We start from the raw sequence: 24,466 nt of genomic DNA on the forward strand, positions 1-24,466 counted from the left end.
GTTGTTTCTACATGCTTGAATAATTTTGAGATATCAGTTAAAAGAAATTGTGCCGACTTACTTGAATGTTTTTCACAGATTAGGAGAGTCTTGGAATCTTCCAAGTACCGTGCTGTCTTGTTCTCAATCTTCAGTACCCTGCTGTCTTATTCTTCAAATATACTTGGAGATGGAGAATAAGAGAGCTGGGTACTCAGCAAAGGACTGAGGAGTAGATAGTGTGGTATGAGGAATATTAGGAAGGTGTGGTGTGCTAGAAGGCAAGTAAAAGAAATAAGAACTAGTAATAGGAATTATTAAAAGGGTTTGGCCGGGCGCGGTGGCTCACGCTTGTAATCCCAGCACTTTGGGAGGCCGAGGCGGGTGGATCACGAGGTCAGGAGATCGAGACCATCCTGGCTAACACGGTGAAACCCCGTCTCTACTAAAAATACAAAAAAAAAAAAAATTAGCCGGGCGTGGTGGTGGGCGCCTGTAGTCCCAGCTACTCGGTGAGGCTGAGGCAGGAGAATGGCGTGAACCCGGGAGGCGGAGCTTGCAGTGAGCCGAGATCGCACCACCGCACTCCAGCCTGGGTGACAGAGCAAGACTCCGTCTCAAAAAAAAAAAAAAAAAAAAAAAAAGAGTTTAACTAGTAGTAAGATTCAAATTCAGATGATGTGGCTCTGGAGTCTATGCTGTTAACACTAACTGCATGCTTTGTGCTTGAGTTCACTACAGGGTTGATTCTTAGTGTCTTCACTTTGTGTCTTGATAGGCCTCGTCTTCATGGTTGAAGGCAACATCCACATTAAAAAAAATTTTTTTTCCCCACCCTTCCCCCAACTACTCTTTCTCCTTCCCATACTCCCTACTGTCCTTTGAACCTCTACATTTTAAGTAAAAATAGCAAGATGGAGGAAGAGACCAGGATGAAGGCACAAAGGATTTTTTTTTTTTTTTTGAGACAGAGTCTTGCTCTGTCTCAGGCTGGAGTGCAGTGGCGTGATCTCGGCTCACTGCAAGCCCCATCTCCCAGGTTCCCGCCATTCTCCTGCCTCAGCCTCCTGAGTAGCTGGGATTACAGGCACCCGCCACCACGCCCGGCTAATTTTTTGTATTTTTAGTAGAGACGAGGTTTCACCGTGTTAGCCAAGATGGTTTTGATCTCCTGACCTCTTGATCCACCCGCCTCGGCCTCCCAAAGTGCTGGGATTACAGACGTGAGCCATCTCGCCCGGCCCACAAAGGATATTTTGTTCATTAAGGAAGGTTCTCTGAGGTTGCCATGGGATAATTCTGTTTACATCCTGGCCACAACTTTACCACAGGGTACTGCACTTAGCTGCAAAGGAAGCTGGGAAATGTTACAGAACTTTAGGCAAACATGTGTTTAAGTAGAGTATACCCATTGAAGAAGGAATATTTGAGAAAGAATATTGAGTAGTCAGTCTTTGCCACATAAGATGTCTCCTACAGTATGCAAACAGCATCAATTTAGTTGATTAGAATCAATAGTAAATATCAGTTATTACTTTAAAGGACTACATTTTATGAAAATTACCGAATAAAACTAAATTTTTCACAGTGATCTTAGTTTTGTCAATGCACTCAACATTGCAAGCAAACTAAACTTACTTGGACAGTAAGAGATGTTTAATGTATTAATATATTTAGTGCGTCTTGGTTAATTTCTGTTTCAGTGAAGGGGATGTTTTGAGTTTGCATCTGCTGCAGCTGGCCTTTGGTAATAGAAAGTGTTTGGCATCAGGACAAATCTTATATGAGGTAAATGGTCATTGGACTTTGGGTTTATATTACCATTTTGTTGTTTTCTATTTTAAATATGTTGTCTTTGTTTTAAGATACTGAAAAGTGATTCTTTTTTTTTTTGAGACGGAGTCTCGCTCTGTCACCCAGGCTGGAGTGCAGTGGTGCAATCTTGGCTCACTGCAACCTCTGCCACCCGGATTCAAGCAATTCTCTGCCTCAGCCTCTGGAGTAGCTGGGATTACAGGCACCTGCCACCATGCCTGGCTAATTTTTTGGTATATTTAGCAGAGATGGGGTCTCACCATCTTGGCCAGGCTGGTCTTGAACTCCTGACCTCATGATCCACCCGTATCGACCTCCCAAAGTGCTGCGATTACAGGCATGAGCCACCGCGCCTGGCTGTGAAAAGCAATTCTTATATTCAAGTTAATATTGTATTCATAGTATAGTAGAAGTAGTATTAAATTAGAGATCTGTTTTACCTATTTACCAAGGTAGCATTCTTAACTTCTCAGATATCATTTTCTCTACAATGAGGGGATTGGACTAGATTCAAGCTTGTGGCTTAATTGGTACCCGGGAAAAATAATTCCACTTTTTTGCTCTAACATGTCAAGCATTAAGCCATGGGGTGATTTTTATAAGAGGGTATATGCATCTAGACTTCTAAATGGCTACCTATTTTTCTGGCTGAATTCCTGAGGAAGTAGGAGGGGTGCTGCTAATAGCTATACTTTGTATACCCTCACATACCTGTCTCTAGAACCGACTTTTCTTAACCAAATGTTTGAGGGGTATAGAAACGGGTTTCAGGGAATCAATAAAGTCCCTGAATTATGTGTTGTATTTTTATGGGGGAAGTCTCATAGCCTTATGTCAGATTCTTAAAGGTATCAATAAGCTAAAAGTCTGAGAACTATTCTAGAGCAAGAATTTCTGTGAGAACACAGGTATAGTATTGCTGGTCTGGGATGTATGCATATATAATTTTGATGGTTATTCCAGTTTACATATCAACCAGTAGTGCATGAGGGCTTCTGTGTTAAATAACAACTTTAGAAGACTTGTCGGTAATTATTTTTGAGAGACTAAATCTCACTTTTTATTTGTTTTAAAGTATGTAAAATTTTAGAGCCTTTTTCCTTGATTGGTTCTCTTCAGTCTAAATTGTTTTCTTTGTATTGTGTGAACAATCTTTAAATTTGGAGAATATTTAATTTTAGAGTGACCTTTTGCCTAGAATCAGATTAATATTTGCATGTATTTTATGTTACAGGGGTTAGAATACTGTGAAGAAAGATACACCCTGGACCTGACAGGTGGCATGTTCCCTTTGAGGGGACAGACGAGTAATACCAAATTGTTGGGATGCCAGAGTATAGAGAAATTTCGATCTCATGGTGACAGGGAGGAAGGCGTGAATGAAGGTTAGTTAAAGTACTTGAAATATGTCATGTGAAGGCTGGATTTAAAATTTATACAGGTATTGTTTTCTAGATTTCATACTCCTGGCAGTTCAGAAAATTAGAATAGTAATTAACGGAATTTATTCAGTTCTATGTGAGATACTAGATATTTCTTGCTCTCCAGATTGCTATGTATAACTAAAAAATAAAACAGATTAGGGTAATGAAGGACCCTTTTATTTTAATCTAGTTCTCAAAACAGGTGATCCCTAGTCTGAACTAGTGTGAGTAGTCTTTGAATGAAGTTTACCTGTGTATTTTTTGAGCCATGTATGGCATACATGCCTTGGTTGTCTTGAATGTTTTCTCTGTTTCCTTTAGTGTCATCGCTTTTTCCTGGCAGGTTTTTTTGCATCAGTTTTTTAAGCCAGCATTATCATAATCCAGCCCTATCACTAGTGATGACCTTTGACAAATTGCTTAACATTTCAGAGCCCTGTTTCTCCATCTGTAAGTGGGATCATACAGTTAGACCTTTTGCAAAGGGTAGTTGTGAGTATTAAATCACACAGTGAACTTACCCATCCCAGAAATGCCCTTTTTGCTAGGGCCTGTATCTGTATTTCTGATCCAGTTTTCAGATCCAGTTAAACATGTGAAAAACAGAACTTGTCATGAGCTCACGTCTTTTTAAAATTTTTATTTATTTATTTATTTAGAGACAGGGTCTCACTCTGATGCCCAGACCGGTCTGGGCCAGAGTGTGGTGGCACGATCTTGGCTCGTTGCAGCCTTGACCTTCTGGGCTCAAGCAATTCTTCCATCTCGGTCTCCCAAGTAACTGGGACTACAGGCACACACCACCACGCCTGGCTAATTTTTGTATTTTTTGTAGCGACAGGGTATTTTTGTTTTTGTTTGTTTGTTTGTTTTGAGATGGAGTCTTGCTCTGTTGCCCAGGCTGGAGTGCAGTGGCATGATCTCAGCTCACTACAAGCTCCGCCTCCCGGGTTCACGCAATTCTCCAGCTTCAGCCTCCGGAGTAGCTGGGGCTACAAGCACCCGCCACCATGCCTGGCTAATTTTTTGTATATTTAGTAGAGACGGGGTTTCACTGTGTTAGCCAGGATGGTCTCCATCTCCTGACCTCATGATCCACCCGCCTCAGCCTCCCAAAGTGCTGGGATTACAGGCGTGAGCCACTGCACCCGGCCTGTTTTTGTTTTTTTAGAGACAGGGTCTCACTGTTGCCCAGGCTGGAGTGCACTCATACAATCTTGGCTCACTGCAACCTCTGCTTCCCAGGTTCAAGCGATCTTCCCACCTCAGCCTCCTGAGTAGCTGAGACTACAGGTGCATGCCACAATGCCCAGCTAATTTTTGTATTTTTTTGTAGAGATGAGGTTTTGCTGTGTTGCCCGGGCTGGTCTCGAATTTCTGTGCTCAATTGATCTGCCCACGTTGGCCTTCCAGTAAGAATCTGGTCTTACTTACAAATGATAGAAATGCATTTTGATGAATCAAGTGAAATATGAATTAAATGTCTTAATTTATGAGAAAATCTTGCTGTAATTCTGTTGAGGTGATTTTACCTTGAGATTCTTTATTCTGTTTTTAAAAATTATCTTTTTCTTTCAGCTCTATCTCCTGACACTAGTGTTTCAGTCTTTACCTGGCAGGTGAATATATATGGACAGGGAAAGCCTTCTATATATTTGGGGCTTTTTGATATAAATCGTTGGTATCATGCACAAATGCCAGATTCATTAAGGTATGATTCTTTTTTTCTCTCTCTCCTTTCTCTTTGTATGTGTAGCTGATCAATGAGTTAGTAATGTTTTAAATTTTCTTTTAGGTCAGGAGAATATCTACATAATTGCCCTTACTTTGCACTGTGGTCATTGGAGTCTGTTGTAAGTAGGACTTCTCCACATGGCATCTTGGATATATTAGTACATGAGAGAAGTTTAAATAGAGGAGTCCCTCCTTCATATCCACCTCCCGAGCAGTTTTTTAACCCAAGCACTTATAATTTTGGTATGTATTTCCTTAACATTACCTCTTAAGAAAAGTAATGCACAAAAGTATGTAAATGTATATGTTGTGTAGTTTATTCATTTAGTGTTACCTGTTTATATCTCACTGTTAACATATGGATAACCTAGGAAATGAACATATACACACGAGAAATTTAGTGTTTATATGTTTTATAAAGGAATTATGACTTATTTTAAACTTGCTAGGAAAGATATTAAGTATTTCACATCTGGTGCTTTTTTTTTTTTTTTTTTTTTTTGAGACAGAGTCTCGCTCTGTCGCCCAGGCCCAGGCTGGAGTGCAGTGGCGCGATCTCGGCTCACTGCAAGCTCCGCCTCCCGGGTTCACGCCATTCTCCTGCCTCAGCCTCTCTGAGTAGCTGGGACTACAGCCGCCTGCCACCACGCCCGGCTAATTTTTTGTATTTTTTAGTAGAGACGGGGTTTCATCGTGGTCTCGATCTCCTGACCTCGTGATCCGCCTGCCTCGGCCTCCCAAAGTGCTGGGATTACAAGCGTGAGCCACCGCGCCTGGCCCACATCTGGTGCATTTTATAGTAGTTTTTATTTTTTTGCTGTGTTTCTCAACTGTGCTTGGAGTTTTTTGGGTTTTGTTTTTTGCTTTTTTCTTGTTTTGCTGTGTAATAGGTTTGTTATCTATTCTTAGGATGAAAATACCTAGAAAAGTTTATTTAAAGATTTATTACATGTAATAATTTGACACCTTGCCTTGCAGTCTGTTACTTGGATAAATTTTGTTCTATCAATACCATTTTAAATATATGTAAGTGGATTATTTTTTAAATCTTTTTTTTAGATGCCACTTGTTTGTTAAACTCAGGAGTTGTTCATTTAACTTGTACTGGCTTTCAGAAGGAGGTAGGTAACAACTAGTGATTTCTTAATTGAACTGAAGTCTGATCTTGGAATATAGTTGATTTATGGATTTAAGTTTATTTAGTGTTAGTGATATTGACAGTTGTTTCAGCTTAAATGGTAGCTTCTCCTAGGTTTATGGGATTAGCAACTAGTAGTATCAGTTACTAATGACAGCCTGCCAGAAGACATATTGAATGTTTTTAGCAGCTAATTTATGTAGATGCTAGCTACTTGAACCTCAAGCTTTCTGTCTCCTCAGAAACCTTATGAGGAAATGAAGTAATGCAAAGAAGGTACCTAGCACCGTGGTATAGTGCCTGGCACAGGAAAAAAAAAAGAATTTAGAAAAACACTTTTGTCTTTTTGAGACGGAGTTTTGCTCTTGTTGCGCAGGCTGGAGTGCAATGACTCCATCTCGGCTCATTGCAACCTCTGCCACCCAGGTTCAAGCGATTCTTCTGCGTCCGCCACCTGAGTAGCTAGGATTACAGGTGCCCACCACCACGCCTGGCTAATATTTTGTATTTTTAGTAGAGATGGGGTTTCACCATGTTGGCCAGGCTGGTCTCGAACTCCTGACCTCAGGTGATCCGCCTGCCTCGGCCTCCCAAAGTGTTGGGATTATAAGTGTGAGCCACCGTGCCTGGCCTGAAAAATACTTTTCTAGGGAAGCATGATGTGGCAGACCTTTTCATTGATAATCGGCCAGATGTGGATGAATGCTATATTTATACTTGATATCAAATCTCTTTCACATTAGATAAAGAGGAGTAGACTGCAGGAGTTTTCCTGTGTGTGTGTGTGTGTGTGTGTGTGTGTGTGTGTGTGTGTTTTGTCAAGATGTCACCAAATCTGTCAGCTTTAGAGAAGACAGCAGGGTTATACAGTTCATAAAAATATATAAGCTACTTTTTGCTAATAGTATTATTCACAACTAGCAAGCATTGGTTAAGCTTAAGAACCTATAAACTCTGTTTCTTGCAAGGAAATATAGTCTTTCATAATTTCCATTTGCTATCTTTAAATTTTAGTTAAATTTTAAGTATAATTTATTAATCTTAAATTTGATGATTCAAATTGAGCATTGATTGATGCCTTACTAATTTATCTGTTACAGACTTTGACTTTTTTGAAGAAATCAGGGCCATCACTCAATGAAGTCATTCCTGATGGTTATAATCGATGTCTTGTAGCTGGCCTTCTTTCCCCAAGATTTGTTGATGTTCAGCCTTCCAGTTTAAGCCAAGTGAGATGATTTTTAACTCTATTGTTTCTTTTGGGTGGATCACGTTATTAGCGTTCTATTATAATAAAAATGTATTAGATAATTTCTGCAAAAGTAGGTGAAGTAGTGTAATGCTGACTCTGGGTGATCAGCAGTTGTGTTCTTAGGTTTGGTTTAAAATTCCTACTCCTAATACCCAATAGGCCATAACTTGGCAGCAGGTTGACTTAGCTATATAGAAGGATATAGGACAGGAAACACCTCATGGCTGCCTCAGGCTGGAATGTGGTGGCATGGTCATGGCTCACTGTAGCCTCAACCTCTTGGGCTTAAGCAATCTTCCCACCCCAGCCTCCTCAAGTAGCTAGGACTACAGACAGGCACCACTATGCCTAGCCTTTTTTTTTTTTTTTGGGGGTAGAGACAGGGTCTCACTATGTTGCCTAGGCTGGTCTTGAACACCTGGCCTCAAATTATCCTCCCACCTTGGCATCCCAAAGTGCTGAAATTACAGGCATGAGCCACCTTGCCCAGCCTGTAATAATGTATTTTTACTGTACCTTTTCTATGTTTAAATACACATATACTTCATATTGTGTTACAGTTGCTTACAGTATTCAGCACAGTAACATGCTATACAGGTTTGTAGCTTAGAAGCAATATATATAGCCTTGATATGTAGTAGAGTACACCATCTAAATTTGTGTAAGTACGCTGTTACCATGATTGCACAACAATGAAACACCTAACGAAACATTTATCAGAATGTATCCCCATCATTAAGCAACACATGGCTGTATGGAAAAATGCAATTCCTTTTTGAATATTTATTTGATACCTACATAACTTTCAAGGTATGTGACCATCAGCAAATAATAGACTTTGTTCGTTTGTTTGTTACTACCTTTATTTTTTTTGAGACAGTATCTCGCTCTGTTGCCCAAACTGGAGTGCAGTGGCACGATCTTGGCTCACTGCAACCTCCAACCTCCTGGGTTCAAGCGATTCTCCTGCCTCAGCCTCCTGAGTAGCTGGAACTAGAGGTGTGTGCCACCACACCTGGCTAATTTTTTATTTTTAGTAGGGACAAAGTTTCACCATGTTGGCCAGGCTGGTCTCAAATTCCTGACCTCAAGTGATCTGCCCTCCTCAGCCTCTCAAAGTGCTGAGATTACAGGTGTGAGCCACTGTGCCTGGCCAGTTACTGACTTTTCTCATTGCAATGTGGTAGAACTTCTATAAACTATAGGATAATAATGTTAGTAGCAGACGTTTTTGTTTTGTCCCTGGTATTAAATGTAAATGGCTTCGGTGAGTCTCCGTTTAGAGTCACGCCTTCTTAGGTTTTGTGGACCATTATGTAATTTCCTCTGTACCTATTTAACTTACATTCATGTGATTCCTTTTTGAACATCTTTTAATTTGCTCCTGTAATGAATGGAATTAAGTTTCCTCTGATATTAAACCAGACTCAGTGATTTTCAAAATCACTTTTTTAGCTTTATTGAGATATTTCATATACTGTGCAGTTCACATATTTCAAGTGTGTACAGTTCAGTGATTTTAATTCACAGAATTCAGCAACTGTCATCACATTCCACTTTAGGACATTTTTATTACTTCTAAAGAAAGTTCTATGCCCATAAACAGTCACTCCTTTTCCCTTACCTTCCTGCCTCCCCCATCCTACTCAGCCTTACGTAACGACTAATCTACTTTCTGTCTTTATAGATTGACCTATTCTAGGCATTTCATGTAAATAGGTCAAATAATATGTAGTCTTTTGTGACTGTCTTCTTTCATTTGGCATGTTCTCAAGGTTCATCTGTATTATAGCAAGTATCAATACTTCATCGCCTTTATGGCTGTATAATATTCTGTTGTATGAGCATACCATAATTTGTTTATCTATAGTTAATGGGCATTTGGGTTGTTTCCACTTTATGGCTATTAATGTGCCGTGAACCTTCATGTGAAATTTTTGTTTGGGCCTGTATTTTTGTTTCTTTTTGTTATATACCTAGGTGTGGAATTGGAAGGTCATGTGGTAAGTCTGTGTTTAGCATATTGAGAAACTGCCAAACTGTTTTGCAAAGTGGCTGTTCCATTTTACATTCCCACCAGCAGTGTATGAGAGTTCCAGTTTTAACATATCCTTACCATGCTTACTGTCTTTTCATTGTAGCCCTTCTTATGGGTCACACTGATTTTTTTAGCCTTAAAATTTTTAAATTCTGAACCAGAACTTGCCTATGATCTCACACCCTCTTTCTTTCCATTTCTTTTCTTTCTATAATGCATGGTTTAGGAAGAACAGTTAGAAGCTATATTGTCAGCAGCAATTCAGACTAGTTCCCTGGGACTTTTGACTGGTTATATCAAAAGATGGATAACAGAAGGTAAGATTCTGATTTTTAACAAGTAAAATGTTTGGTATTTTTAAAGTTATCAATTTGCTATTTGTTGTATTTTTTCTTGTTTTAATTTTGATATAATTGAAGATCCACATGCAGTTGTTAAGATGCAGTAGAGAGATCCTACCGCCTTTAGCACATTTGCCCACAGTACTAGGATCTGACAAACCTTTAGCACAGTCACCACAGCCAGGGTCCCTCATGTTGCCGTTACAGCCATACCTACCTTCCTTCTGCCCCATCCTTAACCCCTGGCAAGAATTTTCTCATTTTAAACATGTTCATAAATGGAATTATGCAGTATGTAACCCTTTTGGATTATCTTTTTTACTTAGCAAAATTCTGTAGGAATTCATCCAAATTGTTGTGTGTATCACTGTTACTCTTCACACACATACACACACACACCCCGAATATATATTATCTTCTGTTCAGAACCATTTGAGAATAGTTTTTTTTCTGAACCATTTGATGATAAGCCATCATGCTTTTTTAGCCCATAAATATTTCAGTATTGCTGCTTCTAAGAATAAGGACATGCACTTACAAAACCACTTTGTGATCATAAAAAAATCAAGAAAATTAAAACTTTTATCTAACCTAGAGACCTTATTGAAATCCCAGTAATGTCCTTTATTTCAATTTAGAGGGGAGAGAGAGTTCAGAATCATGCTTTGTATTTAGTTTTTTTGGAAAAGAGATCTAGAATACTTTGTATGTAATTGTTTTTATAATTTCCCTTAATCTTGTACATTTTGTCGCTTTGTTTTTCAAAAAATTGACTCTTTTTTTTTTTTTTAAGGAATTAGGCCTTATTTTATAGACTGCATTTTAGTTTGTGCTTGCCATCTCTCCTCATGATTAAATGACAGTTTTTGCATTTTTGGCGGCAGCACTACCTGAAATGACGTGCTCTGTGGTGTGGTGCACTGAAAACGTCCGTTTTCCCATGTTGCCTCCGTGAACTGTTGATGTTCACTCGGTTAGGGTGCTGTCTGCCATGCTTCTCCACCAGCAGTTTAGAACTCTGTAATTACTAATCTTTATTTTTTCCCTTTTGTATTTACAAATAAGAACAACCGAATTCTGCCACCAATTTGCGCTTTGTTCTTGAATGGACGTGGAATAAAGTCGTTCTCACAAAAGAGGAATTTGACAGACTGTGTAAGTATTAGATGTCTAGATGTAGGACAGAATTTAATATCAAAATACTAACCTTGGTTTATGTCTTAGGTACATAATTTTTAATCATTTTGAAGTTGTAAACTCTTTTCTTTTTTTGAGACGGAGTCTTGCTGTCGCCCAGGCTGTAGTGCAGTGGCGCGATCTCGGCTCACTGCAAGCTCCGCCACCTGGGTTCACACGCCATTCTCCTGCCTCAGCCTCCCGAGTAGCTGGGACTACAGGCGCCCGCCACCACGCCCTGCTAATTTTTTTGTATTTTTTAGTAGAGATGGGGTTTCACTGTGTTAGCCAGGATGGTCTTGATCTCCTGACCTCGTGATCCGCCCGCCTCGGCCTCCCAGAGTGCCGAGATGACAGGCGTGAGCCACCGCACCCGGCCTGAAGTTGTAAACTCTTAAAATTTGAAGATGTCCCGAAAGAAAATTATTTCTTTTTACATTAAAGTGATAAAAGTAATTTTTTTTTTGAGACATGGTCTCACTTTTTGCCCAGGCAGGAGTACAGTGGTGAGTTCATGGCTCACTGCAGCCTTGAGTTTTTGAGCCCAAGTCATCCTCCTGCCTCAGCCTCCTGAGTAGCTTGGACCACAGGCACATGCTGCCTCACCCAGCTAATTGTTGTATTTTTTGTAGAGACATGGTCTCACTATATTGCCCAGGCTAGTCTTGAACTCCTGGCCTCAAGCGATCCTCCTGCCTGGGCCTTCAAAAGTATTGGTATTACAAGGCGTGAGCCACTACATCCAGCCAAAAGTAATTTTTGACCTAGATTTTGCAGCAGGTCATTAAACTGGCAACATGCTGATATGCCTACAATAGCAGGTTTTAGGATTATAACTTGTCTTTTGGTCTTTGGAGTTTAATTTACTAAATACACTGATGATGGAGTAAGGGGAATGTGCTAGGTAACCCTGAGAAGTTTCTGTACTTACTCACTTTCTATTTAACATATTGATAGAAATGATGAAGTTGAATGGCAGGGTAAAAACGCATCACTGCCGTCCTCCATGGATAGATGTCATTATTATTGTGGCAGATCATTTTCCTTCTTGACAGTTTTATTAGTCTGTTGTTCATTTCGATTGAGTCTTGAGGTATGTCATGAATATTAAAAACCTATCATGTCCAGTTAGTGCAAAAATAAGGCTGAAAGTACTAGTAGTTAGAGATACAGTTGCACTGTAAGTGAAAGTAAAATTTAAGTTTATTTAGAGGTAAATGTTTTAGTCATTTCTCTTGTGTCATGATGAGTAAACAAATGGACTTTTGAAATGATGACTATAGATAGCTTTTCACAATGTAAGTTACTGTTAGTAGAGGATTTTTAAACCAACCAAGTTCGTTAGGAAGACATGGCACTTTCTAGTGTTTTTAGACTATACTTGTAAAACTATCATCATGAAATAATTTAAGTATTTCAGTAATCAGCGTGATTGAAGTCTGAAAGAACACTATCAGGTGTTTAGGATCAGAGTAAAAATGTCTTCATTTTTTTAAGAGGAAAATGTTTGTTAGAGCTCATTATGTTTTGTAAAAAGAAATTAAACTCAATTCATAAATTGTATGACTGTTGTTATTCTTTGAGGATAATGCAATGTTTGGGGGTTTAACTCAGTAGTTCAGCTGTTGCTGCTTTGAGCTTTATTACTGGTAGGTTGGGTTTTTTAAACAATAAAAATAAAAACCTCTAAGAATAATTAAAATACAAAGCGTAGTAAGTATTTTAAAAGTATTAGAGATTAGGCGTGGTGGCTCAGGCTTGTAATCCCAGCACTTTAGGAGGCTGAGGTAAGAGGATTGCTTGAGGCCAGGAGTTCAAGACCACCCTGAGCAATATAGCAAGACCCCTGTCTCTGCAAAAAAAAAAAAAAAAAAAAAAATTCGTTTTTTTAATTAGCTGGGCATGGTGGCATATGCCTATAGTCCCAGCTCCTTGGGAGGCTGAGCTAGGAGGAACACTTGAGCCCAGGAGTTTGAGAGTGCAGTGAGCTGTGATCGTACCATTGCACTCCAGCCTAGGTGACAGAGTGAGACCCTATCTCAAAAAAAGTATTAGAAGTAAAGCAAATTAGGTCGGGCACAGTGGCTCATGCCTGTAATTCCAGGACTTTGGGAGGCTGAGGCAGGCGGATCACCTGAGGTCAAGAGTTTGAGACCAGCCTGGCCAACATGGTGAAACCTCATCTCTACTAAAAATACAAAAATTAGCTGGGTGTTGTGGCGCGTGCCTGTAATCCCTGCTACTCAGGAGCCTGAGGCAGGAGAACCTGGGAGGTAGAGGTTGCAGTGAGCGGAGATTGAGATTACACCACTGCACTCCAGACTGGGCGACAGAGCAAGATGCTGTCTCCAAAAAATAAAAAATAAAACAAATTAGAATTTGATTTAAAGAAGGATGTTAGAATGAAGACAGTTGTTTTCTAGACCAATGACACATTAAATATTGATGTAACTAAATGGGTCATTAAAGTAAATCCCTGTCTTTTGATGTGTGCTGGTTATGAGGATAAGCTCTAGATCTAGATGATTTGGGTTCATATTCTCACTCTTGGCTTTTGCTAGTTTTATATTGAAAGCACTTTTTAGGTTCCTTGGAGGTTTTGCCATTTCTAGCTTGTGTTTATAAATCTCATAATGAATAGAATAATTCTTTTGAGTGATAGGAGTTTGAGAACTTTTGCATTGTGATTCTAATTTATTTAGATTTACTGTATGGAAACTTATCTTGTATTTTATTCTTGAAAGGTGTGCCATTATTTGATGGTTCGTGTCATTTCATGGATCCACAAACTATACAGTCTATCCAGCAATGCTATTTGCTTCTTAGCAATCTTAATATAGTCTTGAGCTGTTTTGCATCAGAAGCCCGAGAGATCACTGAGAGAGGTATGCTCTTTGTTTTATCAAATGAGTGTTTTATGAAATTTTACTTCTTGCCTTAGAGAAACGAATACATTTCCCATGTCTTAGATGGATCCTTATGTAAAGAGGACGTTATTTCTCCAGTGCTAGGGTTTTTGTTTGTTTCTTTGTTTTAATGAAAAGCTACAGAATGTTGTTAGGCATGCCATGAGCCCATGCTTAAATAAGCTTGGGAAATTCTGAAGTTAATGATTATTAAGATTAATATATTTGCAGTAAAGTTCCAGATTAAGTCGTATGTTTTTTTAATTCAAAGAACTCATTATAATTTTTTTCTGTTTTGCAATTTCAAAACGAAAACAAGCTAATTTCATTTAAATGCCTGTTGTGAACAATCTTTATTAGTGATACTATGCTAGTTTGTATTAATGAGTAAATTTGAGTTCTGCAATTAGCTAAATGAAAGTGTAGCTGAGGTGGAAGTGTATTTACCTAAAATGTCTATTTTAGGGAGTGACTTACTTATTTTAGCATTTTGGAGATTTGCTTGACATCATTTTGGACCAAAGTAAACTAGATACGAAGGTGAATTAGTTCAAGAGAGATACATATATCTTGAATAAATACATATATGTAAAATATATATTTACATATTATGTAAATTACCAAGTGATTAATTTTGAAAACTGTGGAGCATCTTGATTTTTTTTGTAAGTAAACAACTGATGTTAACTCTTCTTTACAGGACTGATAGACTTAAGCAATAAGTTTGTGGTTTCCCACCTCATCTGTCAGTATGCACAAGTGGTTCTTTGGTTCTCTCATTCTGGGCTTTTACCAGAAGGCATAGGTAAAATATTTACTTAATCTATAAGTATTAATTAAAACATTCTGAATCTTTATAATTTTGTTATTGTATTCTAATGCTTTGGATTTCTTTTCTTCCACCTCACTTATTTTTCTCCTTAATTTAATTTATGCTTACCTTCTTTTCTTACATTTTTCCTTCCTTTGTATCTTCATCCTGTGCCTGACACGCAGTGCTCATACGTGTTTATTGGACTGAATAACATTTAGAAGGAAAGCAAATTGGAGAAAACATAGCTCCTGAAAATGAGTTCAGCTATTATTTAGATCCACAGAACTATAGTTTCTATAACTCAGTTTTCCTGTTTCCTGGTAATGGTCCTTTTAATATGGTTACTAATAGTTCTTCAATTAAATATCCCCTTTTATCTAGTAATTTATGCCAGTACCAACAATTAGAGAATTCTTGGTATTTGACTTCTGCTATATTTGTTTAGAATATAACTTCTAAAACCTTCAGCTTCTTGCATTTCCAGGAAGCCATTAGATTTTATTTAGAAGTGCCTCTGCCACTGTACATAATTGTTGATCTTATTTTTTCATAATTCTCTTAGATTTTGATTTGTAGTGAACATTTCTTGCTTTCAAATTATTTGTGCCTAAGGAGTAAAGTTATTTAGAACAGTTTCCGAGATTTTAAGCCACCATCCATGTAGTTAGACTTTCATGACAGATCATTTTCTCACTTGTGCATCTGTAAATAAAAAGATGTGTAGTGACCTTTTATTACCTAAATATAACCACCCTGTGGGTTCACCAGGGGTTGCTGTAAATATTAAATTACAGTAAAATATTAATATGTATTGTTGAGATATTTTGGAATTATTACCAGCTTTGTTTCCAACTCTTAAAAATCTAGATGATTCTGTGCAGTTGTCAAGGTTATGCTACAACTACCCTGTAATTCAGAACTACTACACCAGTCGTCGACAGAAGTTTGAGCGTTTATCAAGGTATAGTAGAATAATTTTAGAAATTACATCTGTAAGAAGTCAGAGTTTCTCAGAACAGTGTTCATCGTGTTACAAAGTGATTAAATGGGTAGAATTCTCAGTAAAGTATCAGAATTTGCTATTACCATTACTATTTTATTTCTCTCTTTTTAAAAAAGGATACACGAATAGCCTACTTAGTTCCTTTGAAATAAAGAAGTAAAGGTAATAGACAAAGAAAGAGTGGTGTTGAGAGTCTTGACCACACTTCTGGAAATAGTCGTCTTCCTTGAGTTGCAATGACAAAATTACAAAGCATATAACATTTAGAGCAATGATTCACAAACGTTGATTCCAGGTTTCTTACACCTGAATCACCTGGCAATCAGTACTTTAAAATCTGTGCCAGCTGTAATTCTGATGCGTGGCAATTGTGGGAACCAATGCTTTAGAATGACCAATTTAGGAGAGTGAACATTAGCTTGGGAGATTGACTAGGCATATTTTAAAATTCTAGATCTGTTATTTCCTAAGTGTATATCCTTGGCAGCTTTGTTATGCTTTCTAATCCTATTTGTTATATAAGTTATAAAGTCAGTATAAAGCTAAATATAATAGTATGTGCAGGACATCTAGTGTAGTGCCTGACTCATTGGACAACCACAAAGAGTAGTAAGTGCTGCTGCTATTCACAACTAGAAAAGGAAATAAGGGGAAAAAAGAAGAGAAAAGAAAAGGAAATAGGGACAATATCTGCACGTTGCATCATAGGCACTCAGTAATAGATATTTGAGTGAAGGAATCACTGAGGATAAAAGACTAACCTAAGTGATGAAACAGAAACTTTAGCTCTCTGTCTTTGAACTTCATTATTTTCACAGCCCTGGGCTTTATACTCTATGGTAGTTTGGTTAATATGGTGAAAAATAGAATGGTCACTGGCTGGATGGACCACATGGGGACCTCACCTTGACTGGCTGGCTTGTTGATGACTGAACTTGAGGCAACTTAAGGGCTTATCCGACTAACTCTCCTTGATGTCTGTAGTTCTAATCATGCTAACTAGGGTCCAATTCCCCATTCTCTCCTCTCTCTCTGTTTTTAGAGACAGGGTCTCTGTTGCCCAGGCTGCAGTGCAGTGGCATGTGTATAGCTCACTTTAAACTCCTGGGCTCCAATGATCCTCCTTCCTTATCCTCCTGAGTAGCTAGGACTACGGTGCACACCACCATGCCCAGCTAGTTTTTGTATTTTCTTTAGAACTGGGGTCTTGCTGTGTTGCCCAGGCTGGTCTCAAACTCCTGACCTTGAGTGATCCTCCCGCCTTGGCCTCCCAAATCACTGGGATTACAGGCATAAGCCACCATGCCCAGCCTCTTCTCTCTTTGGTAGTTGAGATTATTACTTTTAGTATTTTGATGCTGGTTGCTTTGATATTAACATTGATACTTAAAATAAGTCTTGACTTTTCCCTGATTGCAGAGGGAAGTGGAATCCCGATTGCTTGATGATTGATGGACTGGTTTCTCAGTTAGGAGAGCGAATTGAGAAGTTGTGGAAACGAGATGAAGGAGGCACAGGAAAATATCCTCCTGCTAGTCTGCATGTAGGTTTGCAGTAATATGCTATCATTTAGAGTCTACAAAGCTGGGGAGGGAGGAGACATTCTTAGCTGTGTGTCTGGCACAAACTTGGGAAAACAAGAAGCATGAATGAATGAATGACTGTGTAAGATCCACTGAAGGTTTTATCCCTTTGTGTTACAGGCAGTACTTGATATGTACCTATTAGACGGCGTTACTGAAGCAGCGAAACATTCTATTGTATCCTTTTAAGTTTTATCCATTGTTTATGTATTATTAAAATTATAAAATTTCAAGAGTAGTAGAAACCTGACATATCTGATTGCAAAGTTGAACTTTGGTTTTGTTTTCTTAAGAAGAGGTGCTAACCCAGGATCTGTCGTTTGGGCTCAGATGGCCTGTGATCAACCTAAAACTATATGCAAAATTTTGTTTTATATTTGTTTTTCTAGGTATAGGGTACTTGGCTTTTATCAGATACTTAAATGTGTCCAAGACACTCAAAAAGTTAACAACAGTTGCTCTAAAATACTGCTACCAAGTGGTCACTATCAATGGCATTAACCTCTGTGCTGGAAATGAGTACATTATAAGTTAGCATGATAGCACCTTAGGCATTATTTGAATCCTGTAGTCTTTGTGATAATATTTTTGTGCTAATGTTAGTTACTTAGTCTAAAAATGTATAATTCCATTTATAATTTATAAGCTAGATGATGTTTGATTAAGCTGCCATCTTTTGCTAGATCATTAGAAATTCGCATATATCTTTGTTTCTTGTATATACTGAGCTACTGACTTCATAAAAATACACTTTATTTCCTTTGTGGTGCTGATAATAAAATACTGAGAATGAGTGAAGTTGGTGTGGGACTGGTTGTACCCACATTTACTAAAACTGTCTTCTCATTGCTGACTCTCCATGATGGCTTTCTAAACACTAAAAACAGGCCTTTCAAGTCTCTTTTAATGCTACATTTTGTTGCTACCTATTGTAAATATATATGTAGGAAGTTTTTGTTGTTGTATTTTATTGTCCTTAATCTGCTTTTTTAAAGACCATTTATTTGCTACTTGATATTATGTATTCCTTTCCCAACAAAACAGACACTCCCATTGAATCTTTCCCAACTATATTTGCCATTTCTTGGGGCCAAGTTAAACTTATTCAGGGGTTTTGGTTGATAGATCATAATGACTATGAGGTAAGTCTGTTCACTTACAGCATAAACTTTCATGAATTACTAGAATTTTAGAAAATGCACATAATTTAAATTTGGTATTAAAAGATATGATACAGTCTACTTCTAAAAACAGTTGAGGAAGGACTCAGTTTAATCAGTACCTTTACCAAGCACTATTTTAGAAGGCAAGAATATAAAGATAACAATTCAGAACCCCAGGTTTTTTACTGTTTAAAGAAGGAAACTAGTAAGTAAGTAATTATGATAGTGCAGATACAGTGATCGTTATATTAGAGAGATGTTTGGGGTGTTGGGGGAACCATGGAAGGCAAGATTTGGCCTTGATATATGAATTGGTAATGGGAAGGTCTTATAAAATAGTGTGATGGGGTCTCAGAGGTATCAGGTTTTTTATAAGGCTTTTATTCTTTAAAATACAGTTATCACTCAGTATCTGTGCGGAATTGGTTCCAGGATCCAGAAACATACCAAAATTCACAGAGGCTCATGTCTCTTATATAAAATGGCATAGTGTTTGCATATACCCTGTGTACATCCTCTTGTATACCATCGGCCCTCTGTGTCCATGGATTCTACATCCGTGGCTTCAATCAACTATAGATCAGAAATATTCGGGGGAAAAAATTGGGTCTGTACTGAACATGTACAGACATTTTTCTTTTCATTATTCCCTAGACATTACACTGTAACAATTATTTACATGGTATTTACACTTCATTGGGTATTTTAAGTCGTCTCTAGATCTTGATCTTTAAATCATCTGTAGATTACTTATAATATCTAATATAATGTAAATGCTGTGTGAATAGTTTATTCTGTATTGTTTTTATTTGTATAATGTTTTATCATTATTCTGTTATTTTTTATTTTTATTTATTTATTTTGAGATGGAGTCTCGCTCTGTCACCCAGGCTGGAGTGCAGTGGCACGATCTTGTCTCACTGCAGCCTGTGCCTCCCGGGTTCAAGCAATTCTCCTGCCTCAACCTCCCAAGTAGCTGGGACTACAGGTACGCACCACCCTACCTGGCTAATTTTTACATTTTTAGTAGAGACGAGGTTTCACCACATTGATCATGGTGGTCGTGAAATCCTGACCTCAACTGATCTGCCCACCTCAGCCTCCCAAAGTGCTGGGATGATAGGCATGAGCCACTGCACTTTTTTTTTTAAACTTACTTTTGTTTGTTTTAGAGACTGAGTTTTGCCGTGTTGCCCAGGCTGGTTTTGAACTCCTGAGCTCAAGCAGTCCGCTTGTCTTGGCCTCCCAAAGTGCGGAGATTACAGGCATGAGCCACCGCGCCCAGCTTTATTTTTTCAAATGTTTTCTATCTGCACTTAGTTCAGTCTGCAGATATGGATCCTGTAGATACTGAGAGCCAACTCTATATACCACAGATTCAAGTAGGTTTTTTCAGCTTATATTTAAACAGGTCTTATCTTGATTTTTGTGGTTTTTAGTGTTAGGTTTACCTACTTTGTCTAAATGTATAGGATTATATTTAACACTTTTCATGTTATTTCCAGAGTGGTTTGGATCTTTTGTTTCATCCAGCTACTGCGAAACCTTTGTCATGGCAACATTCAAAGATTATTCAGGCATTCATGAGTCAGGGCGAGCACAGACAAGCCCTCAGATATATTCAGACAATGAAGCCAACAGTGTCCAGTGGTAGCGATGTTATCCTTCACCTCACTGTTTTGCTTTTTAATAGGTAAGTACATCTTTTGGAAGTATAAAGTCTTTGTCATATCTGTTAATAAAATGGAATTGATGAAATAGACAATGGCAATATACAGTTGGCTGTTAAGTCAGTAAAGTCAGTCCTTTGTATTAGTGGGTTCTGCATCAAATTCAGATTGAAAATACAGTATTCATGGGATGTAAAACCTGCATATATGGAAGGTCAGCTTTTCATATACATGGGCTCTGCAGGACCAACTTTGAAACTTGAGTATGTGTGGATTTTGGTATCCATGGGGATCCTGGAACCAGTCCCCCCAAGGATACTGAGGGACAACTGTATAATATTTTACTTTTGTTGCATTAATATTCTTAATGTTTATTGGTCTTTCAGTGTTAAGAAAAACATACGACACCTTTTATCTAGAATAAGATAAGTACCTTGAATAAAAGGGAGGGGTGCCAAATTGAGATTTATAATTATATTTGTTGCCAGTTGACAACATCGACAGTTGTCCTGCCTGGACAGCTGAGGGTTTAGTATGCTGAAAAGGAGTCAGGAATAGAGAGGAAGAAGGAAGTGATACAGTTGACAAATTGAGAATTTGTATTCAGTAATGGTACTCTGATATTTTTGTTAATATTGGTTGTTTTGAGTATTGGAATTCTTTGTATTTGAATTTTGTCATTGCATTTGCCCTATTGCATCCTCATAGAAAGAAAATCTTAAGGAAGTGTCTGGTTTCATGTCTTAATACTTCAACCAGATTTGAGCAAGTGATATCTTTGTTTCTTCTTGTGCAGATTTTAATGTTCTCTAATCAGTGTATTTGCCATTTACGTAATAATGATTATTAGTCTCACCTATGTAGTAACTGTGAGAAAGCGAAATGGCATGATTGGAAGTACAGTGGTATGGTTATTGGGTTTTCTTATGAACTAAGCTGGAGAAATTGCTTGGAGCTGAAATTCCTTACTAGACTTACTTTATACCACTTTTATTGGTTTTATTCAACCCTATTGATCATTTTTATATTTTTAGAAATTAGTTACTTTACCTCACTGTGTTATACATGAACTATCACTTCTGTGTCAGCACTCTGAAAGTTACATATTCTTGGTTCTCTTTGGTTAAATAGCATGTACTTCTAAGGATAAGAGGGTAAGATCTACACATTTCAAGCAGAAGAAAAGAAGTTTAATAATAGATTGGTTAGACATAGAACCTTAACAGTAATGAATTAGCAAGTACTTGTTGAAATAATCTGGCTTAGCAAAAATGTTTAGATAGCTTAATCTAGAATCAATACTGAAATTTTTTATGAGATCAAAATTGTAGTTTCGGCCGGGCGCGGTAGCTCACGCTTGTAATCCCAGCACTTTGGGAGGCCGAGGCGGGCGGATCACGAGGTCAGGAGATCGAGACCACGGTGAAACCCCGTCTCTACTAAAAAAATACAAAAAATTAGCTGGGCGTGGTGGCAGGCGCCCGTAGTCCCAGCTACTCGGAGAGGCTGAGGCAGGAGAATGGCGTGAACCCGGGAGGCAGAGCTTGCAGTGAGCCGAGATTGCGCCACTGCACTCCAACCTGGGCGACAGAGTGAGACTCCGTCTCAAAAAAAAAAAAAAAAAATTGTAGTTTTAATAAGATTTACTGTAAGAACAAAATAATTTAAAGAAGCTAAATGTGATAACTGTTGAATAAATGGGTTAAGAGTTCTAGTACTGGGTTGGAAACCAGCATATAAATTTTTTTTCATTTGCATGTACCTCTCACTCTTTAGTGATGTTAAAGTGTTGATACTTAATCACTAATGCTTACGTCAGAAAGGCAGGTGTTGGAACTTTGGAAGAAACATGTTTGGAAGGTTGCTGATTTTTTTCTTTCTTTTGATTCCAGATGTCCTTCTTTAATTCATCCAGAGCATGTTTCTCTGATTTGCCAAGTTTTAATTTCCTTTACCTTTGCCATACAGTAAATAAACACTAATAAATAGTTTAATTTCTAAACCTTATTTTTTTTAAGTTGGAAAAAGTCTCAATTATCCAGTCCCCAGAAAACTAGCACATTAAGGCTCCTATACATTAAATACAGAAATAACAACCACTCAAAATGCTGTTTGTGAGATAGCTTGTATTCAGATTTAAGAAATGTTTAAAAGTAATTACTAGTCCTGTAAATAGAGAATGACTTCAGGGTTGCTAAAAAGTCAGAGAACACTGTTGAAAGTGCAGGTGATAGTTTTTATTGAAACATCTTAGGAGAAAGCTGCTTAAATTTTTGAACTGATAATTTTGCAAAAGGCAGCCATGTTTATTGCCCAGGAGATTATGTAACAGCATACTTTACACTTCACTTTTATCAGAAGGAAGCAAATAACAAGAAAACAAGCTGATTTACCGGGACTTATTCAAGAAAACAAAGTTTCTGAGTATCTCCTGCGGTCATACATAATCACCTAATTTGTTCAAATACCTACATCTCTAGTCCAGCAGTGTTTAATCAGTATATCCTTGAACCATGGATAGAGGTTACAATTGGGAAATTTGAACTAAAAGTCTGAGAAGTTAAGCTGCACAATGGTCTAACACCCAAATGATTTGATTGCATAAAGATAGTTGAAATGGCTGAAAAAGTCTTAATATTTAAAGCATCAGACACTAACACTCTCCCCAGACTCACCCTTCTGGCTGTACAGCCTCACTCCTGACCTCAGGAGGTTTTGCTCTGTTTTGAACTATTAATTTATGTTAGTGATAGTTTATTAATTTGCACCCTTACAAATAATGTTATTGAAACAGCCACTTATTGTAGCAAAGATGTTAAGAGCAAAATCTTTGGACTCAAATAGATTGGGATTTAAATCTAAACTATGCCACTTTTTGAAATAGGATCGAAAGCCATTCAGTTATCCTCTCTGAGTCTGAGTTTCCTCATTAAGAGCATCTTTACATTTCTCTAAAACTTTATGCTGGTAGCTTTTCAATTTTATGAGCTATATATACGGACATACCATCACAACTGTGGCGTGGCTGTTTTATGTGCAAATTAACCATGATGCACCATACAGCAACAGACTTATAAATAAAGGCTATAGATAATTCAGCTACTAACATTCATTATTCAGTCTTAGGATCATAAATGTACAAGAAAGCCGAAAAATCCTTTTTTATAGGCATAATTTTTCCTCTTTCTTTGTTATGTGGGTTTATTTTTCTGTACTTTTAACTCAGGTTGGATGATTATTTCATTTTCAGCCTTTTTTCTTTGTAATACAAAAATATAAATCGAATGTCCTACATAGCACCTTAGCAGCAGCCCATAATTTTCATTATGATTCTGTTCTAAATATTTTTAAATTTTCATTATGGTTATTTTCCCTATCTATGATTTAGAAGTTTTAATTTACAAATAATGGGTTTTAAAAATTGTGTTGTTGGCTTCTAAATTGTTTTGTAATCACATAATGTGATCCATGTGGTACCTGACCTTTAAAATTTGCTAAGACTTGCTCTGTTTAAAAGTAATAATAGGCCAGGCGCGGTGGCTCACGCCTATAATCCCAGCACTTTGGGAGGCCGAGGCGGGTGGATCATGAGGTCAGGAGATCGAGACCATCCTGGCTAACACAGTGAAACCCCGTCTCTACTAAAAATACAAAAAATTAGCTGGACGAGGTGGTGCACACCTGTAGTCCCAGCTACTTGGGAGGCTGAGGCAGGAGAATGGCATGAACCCAGGAGGCGGAGCTTGCAGTGAGCAGAGATCGCGCCATTGCACTCCAGCCTGGGCAACAGAGTGAGACTCGGTCTCAAAAAAAAAAAAAAAAAAAAAAGTAATAATAATAAAGACCAGGCACGGTGGCTCATCCCTGTAATCCCAGCACTTTGGGAGGCTGAGGTAGGAGGATTACTTGAGCCCAGGACCAGGCTGGGCAACATAGGGAGACCCTTCTTCTTTTTTTTTTTTTTTTTTTTCAGACAGAGCCTTGCTCTGTCGCCCAGGCTGGGGTGCAGTGGCGTGATCTCAGCTCACTCCAACCTCTGCCTCCCAGGTTCAAGCGATTCTCCTGCCTCAGCCTCCCGAGTAGCTGGGATTACAGGTGCCGGCCATCACTCCCACCTAATTTTTGTATTTTTAGTAGAGACGGGGTTTCACTGTGTTGGTCAGGCTGGTCTTGAACTCCTGACCTCGGGTGATCTGCCCGCCTCGGCCTCCCAAAGTGCTGGGATTACAGGCATGAACCTCCTTGCCCAGCTGACCCTGCTTCTATTTAAAAAAATTTTTTTTGGTAAGACTTGATTTACCCACTGATAAGTACTCAATGTATTCTCCATTTAATAGGTGAAATGTCAAATATATTTGTCCCCATGATCAAGTTTGTTCATTGCATGGTTTTAATCTTTCTGTGTCCTGAATAATTTTTTTCCTAGTCTG

The 24,466-nt window shown here is 38.2% G+C and overlaps 1 protein-coding gene across 2 annotated transcripts in view; it reads left to right on the top strand.

Annotated features, from left to right (window-relative positions):
• AHCTF1 (AT-hook containing transcription factor 1) overlaps positions 1-24,466 on the top strand; it is an 87,362-nt gene that overhangs the window by 23,791 nt on the left and 39,105 nt on the right. For both annotated transcript variants that reach the window (XM_030812555.1, XM_030812556.1), the window contains exons 7-21: positions 1,683-1,767; positions 3,029-3,179; positions 4,797-4,929; positions 5,014-5,195; positions 6,012-6,073; positions 7,191-7,319; positions 9,607-9,697; positions 10,787-10,876; positions 13,642-13,782; positions 14,504-14,608; positions 15,485-15,578; positions 17,040-17,163; positions 17,324-17,380; positions 18,199-18,345; positions 19,872-20,059. In XM_030812555.1, the coding sequence (XP_030668415.1) occupies positions 1,683-1,767; positions 3,029-3,179; positions 4,797-4,929; positions 5,014-5,195; positions 6,012-6,073; positions 7,191-7,319; positions 9,607-9,697; positions 10,787-10,876; positions 13,642-13,782; positions 14,504-14,608; positions 15,485-15,578; positions 17,040-17,163; positions 17,324-17,380; positions 18,199-18,345; positions 19,872-20,059 (1,779 nt within the window). The remainder of the gene's footprint in view (positions 1-1,682; positions 1,768-3,028; positions 3,180-4,796; positions 4,930-5,013; positions 5,196-6,011; positions 6,074-7,190; positions 7,320-9,606; positions 9,698-10,786; positions 10,877-13,641; positions 13,783-14,503; positions 14,609-15,484; positions 15,579-17,039; positions 17,164-17,323; positions 17,381-18,198; positions 18,346-19,871; positions 20,060-24,466) is intronic.

The sequence above is a fragment of the Nomascus leucogenys genome, chromosome 5, assembly GCF_006542625.1.
Source record: "Nomascus leucogenys isolate Asia chromosome 5, Asia_NLE_v1, whole genome shotgun sequence".
Taxonomy (NCBI): domain Eukaryota; kingdom Metazoa; phylum Chordata; class Mammalia; order Primates; family Hylobatidae; genus Nomascus; species Nomascus leucogenys.